Source organism: Erithacus rubecula, assembly GCF_903797595.1.
Source record: "Erithacus rubecula genome assembly, chromosome: 1".
Classification (NCBI taxonomy): domain Eukaryota; kingdom Metazoa; phylum Chordata; class Aves; order Passeriformes; family Muscicapidae; genus Erithacus; species Erithacus rubecula.
The window spans coordinates 35,829,953-35,840,164 of NC_136658.1; the positions used below are offsets into that span (position 1 = coordinate 35,829,953).

At 38.2% G+C, this 10,212-nt stretch overlaps 1 protein-coding gene across 4 annotated transcripts in view; it reads left to right on the plus strand.

The window, feature by feature from the left end:
• The window catches only part of DEUP1 (deuterosome assembly protein 1), a 41,562-nt gene extending 37,140 nt beyond the window's left edge, over positions 1-4,422 (plus strand). For 3 of the 4 annotated variants that reach the window (XM_079323669.1, XM_079323673.1, XM_079323672.1), the window contains one exon: positions 3,594-4,422. In XM_079323669.1, coding sequence (XP_079179795.1) covers positions 3,594-3,764 — 171 coding nt within the window. In that variant the 3' untranslated portion in view covers positions 3,765-4,422. Of the gene's footprint in view, positions 1-1,039; positions 1,216-3,593 lie in introns of those variants that run through there. The other variant, XM_079323670.1, reaches the window with a different exon arrangement.
• Positions 4,423-10,212: the final 5,790 nt, after the last annotated feature.

A 10,212-nucleotide genomic window follows, 5' to 3' on the forward strand; every position in this document is an offset into this window, starting at 1 on the left:
GAATTTTCTAACATTAGTATGGAAACTTGCTTAATAAATAGATTGCAATGGAAAGCTGTAAATTTTACCACTGGACATCATGAGGAATTATTTTGGCAGTCTTGATCATACCGTGAGGCATGCTATAGTCCATGCCTCTCACTCCTAGGTATTACTATTACCTAGCTAGATAGGCCCTCAAAAAAATCTTCTATATCACTCAGCAATTTTCTAGGCATCTCAAATTTAATTTTCATCTATGAGAAGAAGCATGTTTAAGACAGGCACCTGTACCTGCTGCCTAAGATGTATTGCAGTGTGGAACTAGAGGAATCTACTCCCAAAATATCCCAAATTTAGTCACTATGAGACTTAAATTTGCCAGACCAATTTCTATTCTGGTATTACAAAATCTTTCCTGGAAAGCAGAAGCAGCTAAGCATGAGAAGACTCTAACACTGGGGTTTGGCTGCTCATGATTTGACCAATAAATGTTAAAATATCCCATGAGTTAAAACTTTCTTGCTGCCCTGCTGAAGATGCATCCCAGAATGCTGGAACAACTCATGGGGCAAGTAAGAGATTACTTCTAGGCAAATTAATTAGGCAGATCTGTCTCTCTCTCTTTGAGAGAGCTATAGCTTCCTGAAGGGCTCCTCCCCAGCAACCCAGAATTAATCCTTAGCCACTTTGGGTAGTTCTTATTTAAGAAGAATGCATACTTCATATTTCATCTATAGAAATATGCATCTCTGTGAGGTGCACTCCTTCATTTCCAGCAAATGATGAGGCAGAAAGGTGATTCTCATTACTGGTATACACCAAAGAATTATGACATCAACTAGCACTGTAGAAATGAAAGAGTTGAGTCCTTGCTGCCTTATTACCCAAACAAGTTAGATGGAAAGCTTATGATGAGCCCATCCCTATCCAGTTTCAGTTAGAAAATCAAAAGACATAAAAGCAGTAATATCTGAGAAAAAGAAATGCAAAACCAGGGACCATGAATCTCATCTGAGACATGGATTAAAGCACTTTCTTTGTGGTTTTTCTTCCTCAGAGGCCAAAAGTAAAGACAATAAAGAACATAATGAAAGAACAGACCAGAGGCTTGGAAAGCAAAGTGCTGCTAACAAGGAATGTTGCCTTTTAGACTTGCTTAGATAAAACCTTCTCTCAAAGTGCATGAAAAACAATGCATTAGGGATCCATCTAAAATCATAGTCTGTGATGTCTGACCCTCGGGTAAGGAGCTGTGGGGAGCCATGACCTGCTTATTCTAAGTGATAAACATCCTTCTCTCCACTCTAAAGGAATTCAGAAATGTCTCATTTCTGTATTTCAAGAAGAAACACATCAAAGTACCAGTTGAAGCAAAGGACATTCAACAGTTTGGGAAGATAGCTTGATTGTGAGGCCAGTGTGTTTCCAATGACAAGTCAGAAACTGTTACCCTGAATCTCTAAGAATCTTTTATAACTTGATGTAAAGTTTCTGAGACTGGCCTCTGTGTAAATCTGCAGTCCATAAGGAAAAGTCTGACATGATGTATTTCTCTAGGTGATGACTCCTATTAAATTTGTAATTCAGATTCAGATTTTCCCATTTTCTCATGCTTCTCACTGCAAGTATTTTATTTGCTTAGCATTGAGTCAGTGATTTCATAGCTGGTATTCAGTAAGGGAAACACATCATGATTCTTTAAGTGAAGCCTCCAAATCCAACATATTCTTCATAATACAAAAGCCTTCTTCAAATAATTTAAAATAGTGCTAACAATTCTGTCACTGAATCTTGACATCACAAGATGTATTTGTGACCTAGCCCATGAAGGAATAAATGAGATGTAGCCATGGCATTTAAAATGTCAGGAAAAACACCTCATATGGGAGCAGTGATAATTTATGAATGGGAAATCATGCACGTGTTTATGAAGAAAATCAAAGGCAGGTGATGTCCTTCCATTTTCTTAAACTTTAGAGGATTGGCATTCTTTCTTATTCTTTGCTAGTACAAGGATTGAGAGAGGGTTGTTATGGCACAAAATGTTCCAATACCTTTAGGTTTCTTATTCATACATGTCAAATTAAATCACTTTTTCTTGCCCATCATTTTAAAATATTAATTTGGGAGGGATTGAGAAAAGGAAGATTCTGCTTTTTCTGTGAATTGCTTTTTAGGAGCCCTGTACATTAGGAAGCCTCTCTCACTCAAGAAGGATGGTATTAAACTCAGAATTTATTTCCAGCTGTCACTTACTTCTGTACTTTGAAAAGAAGTTTCCTGTAGGAAATTTCAGAATTTCATCTCAGAGTCTGCTGCAAAAGGTTTGAATGGATTGGTGCTTTAGAGCATTTTTGTAATTAGTATCTTTTAGCCTTAAATGCTGCTAAAGAGCTGTTTTCAATGGAGTTGCAAACAAGTCCAAATCTATTTCTAGTTGCTGTGAAAACAGGCAATACCCCATTCTGATACAGTGGAGCCTGGAGTAAAAATTTATGGATATACTAGAATTAGCCTTTTCCACAGACCATCTGAATAATTGAATTCGTATTTGATGTGCTGACATATAAACTTCAAACATTTTTGAATTCTAGAAAAAAACCCTGAAATTCTAGACTAATAATTTAATGAGTAATTAAATCTATTTAAGATACAGTTTAATATTATCTCTGAGATTAAAGATGTCAATCATTTTTCCCAATATATGACAACATATAGATAGAAGATTATCTTTCTTTTAATATTAAAACTTCTATACTAAGTTTTTTTCCTCACCCAAATCTTAAAAATTCATGCTATAAAATTGCATTTATCTCTACAAAAAAGCATTGAATGTATTTAAACAGGCATAGTATCTTTAGGAAAAGAGAAATTATTTCATTTTTCTTTCTATAAAGATATTCCAGTGAATGCATCTTATGTATTAGCAAGAAAATTAACAAAAATTGGTGCTTAAAAATTTAGAACTCGTTCCAGCAAAGATTCTCACATCCTTTGCTTTATACAACTCTGCATCCCATGACAACCATCTGAAGGCTTATTATTGGTATGCTTTGTGTCTGAGTCTACTAAATGCTCATTAAATGGAAAGATTTTTCAGTAAATTACTTGCAGTGAACAAAAATTTAGTACATTCTCCAGAATGTCAGGACTTGGAGTTAATAGTACTAAAATGAGCACAGGTTTTCTTCCTTTCCTCAGAAAGCATCATATCACAGAAGCAAAGAGCTAAAATTCCAGGAGACAATCAGCAGTATCCAACACTAATTACACTCTGTAATTCCAAAAAAGATTGTTGTCCTCTGCCCTGGTCTACATTATACAAATAATTCTGCCTAGTGGGATGTTTAAATTTTTAATGGCCAAACCACATGCTAATGCTATGAATATCAGGGGTAATCAAATGCAACTTTCAGTTCATGTAATTTAGGCACATGGATGCCTTTAAATGCATGCCTTAAAAAATGGTGCTTTCTTCAAGAGGTGTAAAGCATTATAGTGTTATTAGCTGCTATAGATTGAGATGTTTTTCACATTTAGAATTTGATAATGCAAACGCATTGTAGCACTTGCTGGTTTATCCTAACCATGATTTTCTGTTCATTGCTCAGTCTCCCCCTGAGATGTCCTTCCTTGCAACAACAGAAAAGTTCCTTCAAGAGGAAGACAAACATGCAAGAGAATTTGAAGAACGTTTAAATTCACACCTTGAAGAGCTGCAAAGATATTCTGAAAATACTCTAAAAAAATATGCCAGGATGCAGCAAAGCAGGCATACTTAAGCCAGTCACACAATTAAGAAAAGCAAACCAAGTAATCACCCATGAGTTTCTCAGAACTAAAATCTGCAACTAGCTGCTTAATGTATTTAGGCACATTGCCAATAGCATGTCTTTGTTACACCAAGTTTTCAAGAAAATCATCATTGCCCTACAGATTTGAGTATATTGTAACTTGACTATACTACAAAGTAACTCTAAACATATTCTAAAATATAGAGGTGGGTTTTGCACAGTTAAATTGTGTGCAGCAAAGATCCTGTTGCAGCACTGTAAATTAAAATACTTAAAATTCTGTAATGTACAGAGGGATAATAAGTGGGATTTTCCATTGAAATTAGAATCAAGAAAGAGAAATTCTTTAGATTGTACAGAAAAATAATAAAGGCCTTTAACCATGTCTCAGCTCCTGGCATGAAAAGCTTATCTATGCTCTGGTGATTCTTGGCTGTGGAAATAGCCCCTGGGCCTCTGGAAATGCTGCTCTGTGAGAAGAACATTAAAAAGCCAAGCACATATTTTGAAGCCACCCATCTTGCCCCTTTTACCAGACCTATAGACTTCACCAGGGGCAGAACCTGATCTCAGACACTTTACAATGAAACTTTAAAATTTTTAGAACCTGCATTCATAAGCACCTATTTTGGATTGAAGTTTTGTTACCATGTTGGCTCGTTGTTTAACTATATTGGAACATTGAGGAAAAACTTTAACTTAAGACAACATGTGATGAGTTTTAGGTAAGGGCCTAAATTCTTTACATTTTCCTACATCATAAGAAAACATTATATAACTGAGCAGAGTTAATTCAACTCCATGTGCTGAAAATCTGCATCATATTGAGATTCTTTTTATTTGCAATTCATACTGAATTCTATTGCTGTGCAAGCGAAACAGAAATTACAGACACTGTTGATGAACCACCAATTTCAGTGAATGAGATACTGAAGAACTACTTTCCAGCATATACTGTTGCCAACTTCCTGGGAAAATCTGGATAAAAATAATACCAGGCTGTCAAACTGCTCCGGTTTGTGAGTAAAAGAAGTCTCATTAATATTCAGGACCATGGCTAAAATGTAAATTGTATTTCGATGCTATATTTCCACTAAGACAAAATACACTACATCATACTTACACAAAATACCAAGATTTTAAATACCACTTTGGCTCAGCTTGCAGAAAAATGAGCAATGAAGATGAGGACATCAGAGAACCTTTTACAGGAAAATTCAGGAAAATTACTAGACTCAGCTGGAGGAACAAGGACTGAATAAAAAGATGACTGAAGGACATCTGAACAAACTAAATATATACATATCCTCAGCTTAGAGGGAGATGCAGTTTTAAAAGAATTAATGAAGAAATTCAGAAACCACTGAAAATAAAGCTAAATTTGAAGCTGGGAAAGATCTGTAGAAGCAAATAGATAGGAAAATACTGTCTTTCAGAAGAGCAAAATAAATACCCATTTAGTCAGAGTCTTGCCACTTTCAGATTCAGACATATAAGATGACAGTCTGCTCCAGATCTTCAAAGAAGTGTCTGTGTCTGCCTCCAGTTCAGGCCTGAGGATACCTCTCAAGGTATGGGTCCATGAGATAATGCAGTGAGTGAACAGAATAATCAAAGAATGGGAAAATTTTTTTTTTTCCTAATGCTTGTAAATATCTGGCCAAGCTACTGATTTTGGCTGATAAAATCCCAGAGTTAGTTTCATCCTGGCTTTTGTGCAATGCCACGTAAACAACTGTGAGAAGCACTGAAAACTGGGAAGTACCTGCATCTCAACAGCCTGCTTGTTGCTGTTGCCTGCTCAGAGAGAATTGTGCCACAAATGTGCTGAGACACCATGGATCAAGGTGCCATTTTTTAAACACCCACTTACCAGTAGGGTTGTCCTTCTCTATCTCAACCAAACAGCAAGAGTTGCTCGTGTGACAATCCCCAATTTAAATGAGCCCATTGCTACCGTGGTATAGCTGGAGCTACACCACTGGTTTGAAACTTTAGTTGCATTAAAAGGCAGAAACTCAACTGAACTGGTGTGAGGTTTCTGAAGGAAGATACTTGCTCCTGATGTTATCATGCAAAAAAAACCACTTTAAAACATGGACAGCAGAAATAAGACTGAGAAATTACTCATTTATGATCAGAGGTTGGACATGGATGTATATTGTTTAAAAAGGAATAATCAGAACACCAATAAAAATGGAAGAAAGAAAAACGAAAAGAAGTATTAATCATTAGGCTTATTTGACAGGACAAGGTGCAATCTTCAGGAGCTGCAAATTGCCAGAAAAATACAGAAAATTGATATTCTACTTTCTGAATAGCGAGGCAATGGAAATTTTTTTTAAGCTGCTGGACTTTGATGATTTTTCAAAGCTGTACTGAAAAGCAGTTTTTTGGCTCCCAGTTGAAAGACTTGTTTTAAATACAAAGAACAATGGTTCAGGCTGCCACCAGCTTTTTTTTTCTTTTTGGCTGAAGGAAAAACAGAGGTCAAATGCACGAAGTTGCCAACATGTTTCATCAAGATGTAATTTTGAAATAGTTGGTGGCATAAGAGCTGCCAGTGTTGCTGTCCAATTCACTCCCCAGAACTTACTCTGAGGGGGTTGAAAAAGCAGTTGCTGAATACTAAATAGCCATTTAAAAGTGGCTGACGTGAAAGTTGGATATTAAGCACATTTTCTTCCATTTCTTACTCTCTCCTTTTATGTATTTAGGAAAATTAGGAGTATAAGAATGGAAGAATATGAGACAGTGGGTACTCTGAGCCAATGTAGAGAGGAATGCAAACTGCAGCAGCAAAACACAGTACCAAATGAACACAGAAATGAACATACAATCACAGGCATGGCTCTCTTGCTTTTCTGATGGGGAGACTTAAACAACAGCCAATAAATCTCTGCTGTGATCAGAGATAGTACAGGAAGTGCCTAACCCCCCAGTGTCACTGTTCTGGCTTTATTGTCATGTAACTGGTTCTAATTCCTGGTTTAACAGCAGTACAACAGCACACAGAATCAAGCCCACCAGCACTTAATTCAAAGCTCAACTAAACACCACCGGTGGCAATGAGAAGGAAGCTGTCAACAGAGACTGCTGAATGCATGAGCCCCAGGTGATTTCACATCTACAGGCTGTCATGGCAGTCATCAAAGCCTGGATTACACAGCCAGCTCAGGTATGTGCTGAACTCCACTCACTCCTGCTGCTCTCTGCTCCTGCATCTCCCACAGACTCAACAGCTGGGAGAGCGCACTGGGGGGGAAATCCTTAATTTGTATCATTCCCCTCTGGCTTTACAACCTACAACAGCCAATTATATTATTCACAGTCCTTTCTTTCCCCCATTTAATTTCATTCAAAATAGCTATCCACTAGATTTTACACACAAATTGCATTGTGCTAGGGAAATTCATTGTTTTTCTTCACACACACAGCTTCTGCTGAGAAAATGCTTGGGTTAACCAATGTGGGAACTGTGTGCTGTTTTTCCCTGACTGTGGGGATCAGATCTCAAAGTTCACTGTGTTGGAGTTACTATTTAATCCCATGGACACCCTCAAATCCATAAATAGGCTGTAATTTAATGTACTGCATCTAAGTTTCTGCCAGTGGATTGAGCAATGCCCCTAGACTGTGATATGCTGCATTCCTGTGTCCCTCCCTAAACCAACAGATCAGTCTGTTTCTTTCACCTCTTCCACAGCTACAGGAGTGTTCAAAGCTGTACATGAACATAAACTGTCTGAAAGCACAACAGTGCATCTTCTCTGGTGTGTGCATTTAAACTGAACATCTGTGAATAAGTAAATATTTTCTTGTAGATGAATTGAAACATGAGACCAGAAGCCAATCTCTCTGAGCTCTTAAAATATGTATAGTTCTTCCTTCAGACCACAGGCAGTGCCACTGGCTTCTCTCACTTGTATTTGGGGAGTGGGGCCATGTGTAACACAGCTGGGCATTTACCCCACTGCAAGAATACTTGACATGATCACTTTGTTTTCTTAGCACTTAGCAGACATTTATAAAACTCCATTCAAACCCTGATGTTTAAGTATTTGACTCAGGTTTGATTTATGCTTTGAAAAATCAGGTTTAAAAAACTGCTTCTATAACTTGATTTATCAGAAGGCAATGGCAGGTTTTTAATGATTTTACCTGATAATGAGCACTCTTGGAAACCGTAAGACACTGCTGAAGAAGTGTCTCAGCATGAGTTTTCTGGAAAATGCTTGTAATAAATCATTTGATTTTGCCCACAAGCTACTGTATGCTGGGAAAAGGTTTGAAACCCTATTTCTAAAACATTTTTGAAGGCAACTGACAGTTGGAGTAATACATACAGTTAAAAAAACAGAGGCACAGTTACACCTTTGGCTGAGAAGCTCATACAACTTGACATTTGGGCAACCACCATTCATTTACTTCCCCATTATTACTCCGTGATTTTTGACAGTTTCTGTCTGCAGAGGCTTCATACCTTTTTTCCAAATCCCTATTCTCATATTCAATACTAGTAAAAGGGAATTTGGTAGAAAATGTCAGAATCCAACTTCATTGTTTACTAGAGAAAAAAATATTGGGTTTTTTTAAGTTCAACTGTGAAATCAATTCCAGCTTCTACATAAGGAACCATTCAGAAAGTGTAACATTATTTTCCTCTCAATTAGCACTCAGTAAAATTGCACATTTCAGAGAATTGAAATACACATCTTAAATTAGCTATAGGTTCATATTAATAGACATTTGTCTCTGAAAAGATTATTATTGTGACCTGAAGAATTTACAGATGACAAGAGGTAAAGGAAGGGCATAAGAAAAAGCAGCAGAAATGTAACATCTCATTAGAGGAGTAATCATAAATGTTATCTAACCCAACTGACCTTTTACCTATTTAGTTGCCTATTTTGTTATCAGCCAGTTCATTAGTTCATAGCTCTTATGTCATAGACTGAACTCTTGCAGAAAATGAAGGTGGGGCAAAACTACCTAAGGACTCTGAAAGATTTCAGGGAAGGCTCTCTGAATTTTAAAATCATTACCTGGGGTCATAAAAAAGCCCTGTGGGTGGAAGGGATTGAAATAAACTACTACTCAGAGATGGGGAAGTCACCGAAACTTCATTAGAGCCATCACAAAGTATTACAGAATAAGAAGAATCAGAAAAACCCTGGTTAAGAATCTATGGAAGAGGATGATGAGGAACCTGTGCAAGAGGTTATCAGAAACTGCACTTCTATTCCAGACACCCAAGACACCCTGCAGGACATGCATATTTAAATTGCATACACTTTTGGTCACTTACTCAGGCACAAATTTTATTCAAGCTGAACAGCTCAGTTGAAAAAGGTGCAAACTACCAGAGCTCCACTGCAGCCATCCCTGACTGAGGATACAATAAAAATAGAACAAGGATTTGGTGCCGGGGAGAACAGAAACAGCTGGGAGATGACAGACTAAGCAGTTACTTTTACAGATTCATCATTTCAGAGCTCCCCAGCTGAAGGAAGCAGTTGTCAGTGCAAAGCACAGATAATTCCAGTGTCAGCACACGGCTGGCTGAGCACAGGGGTTTGCCAGCAGACTTCCCGCTGGCCACTCGGTGCGTCAGCGCTCGTGCAGTCAGACCACGCTGGCCATGCTGTCTGTGCAGAGATCCCAGCTATGATGCACTCTGCAGGGGGGAGCAACCTCACGGTTCATCCAAACTCTCTCTTTAGGTTTTAGTAAACTTTGTGTTTCAAAAATATCTCGGTTTTCAGGGCCAGTTTTATTCTAGACACTCCCAACAGCACTAGCACTGCTCCAGGAGCCACAGCCACTCTCACACCATCAGGTATCTGCATCATTTCCTGTGGAGCTGGTCAATAACCAGCCATTCCCTGCTTGGGAACATGGGCAAAGTACAGTGCAAGGACCTGCATTTGCCCACCTGAGTGGGGTTTTTTTTATAAACCAGCTTTGGCTAGCAGCAGCATTCTGCACAGGGGGTGATGCAGCAAACAGAGCACCCCTCTTTCATTGGCACCTCAGTGAAGAGTCCCAATGACTTCACTGAGACTATCTCCAAGCCAAAAGACTACACATGAGGGAAAGACTCAAGGGGTCTTTAACTTTCAGCACAGAAATATTTCCTGCCATGCACCACTGCACCGTAGCATCATGTTCTTCCTCACTTGGCCTGCATTTAAGAAGCAGTGAAGAGTTTTCAATCTCCTTCCCCAAAATCTTCTGAAGGTTAATGCCTATTGAGTGCCTTAAAATACTTGAAAGGGCTGTAGTAGAATACAGGAGCATTTTGATGAGAATTTGTAGCTTTATTTCCTAGAATTAAACTGCCCAAGCTGTGCTCGCAGCTTCCTTCCAATGAGGAGATGGGGACAGCAGCTCACTTCAGCAAACAGAGCAGAGACCAAAGTTACACTATTACTTT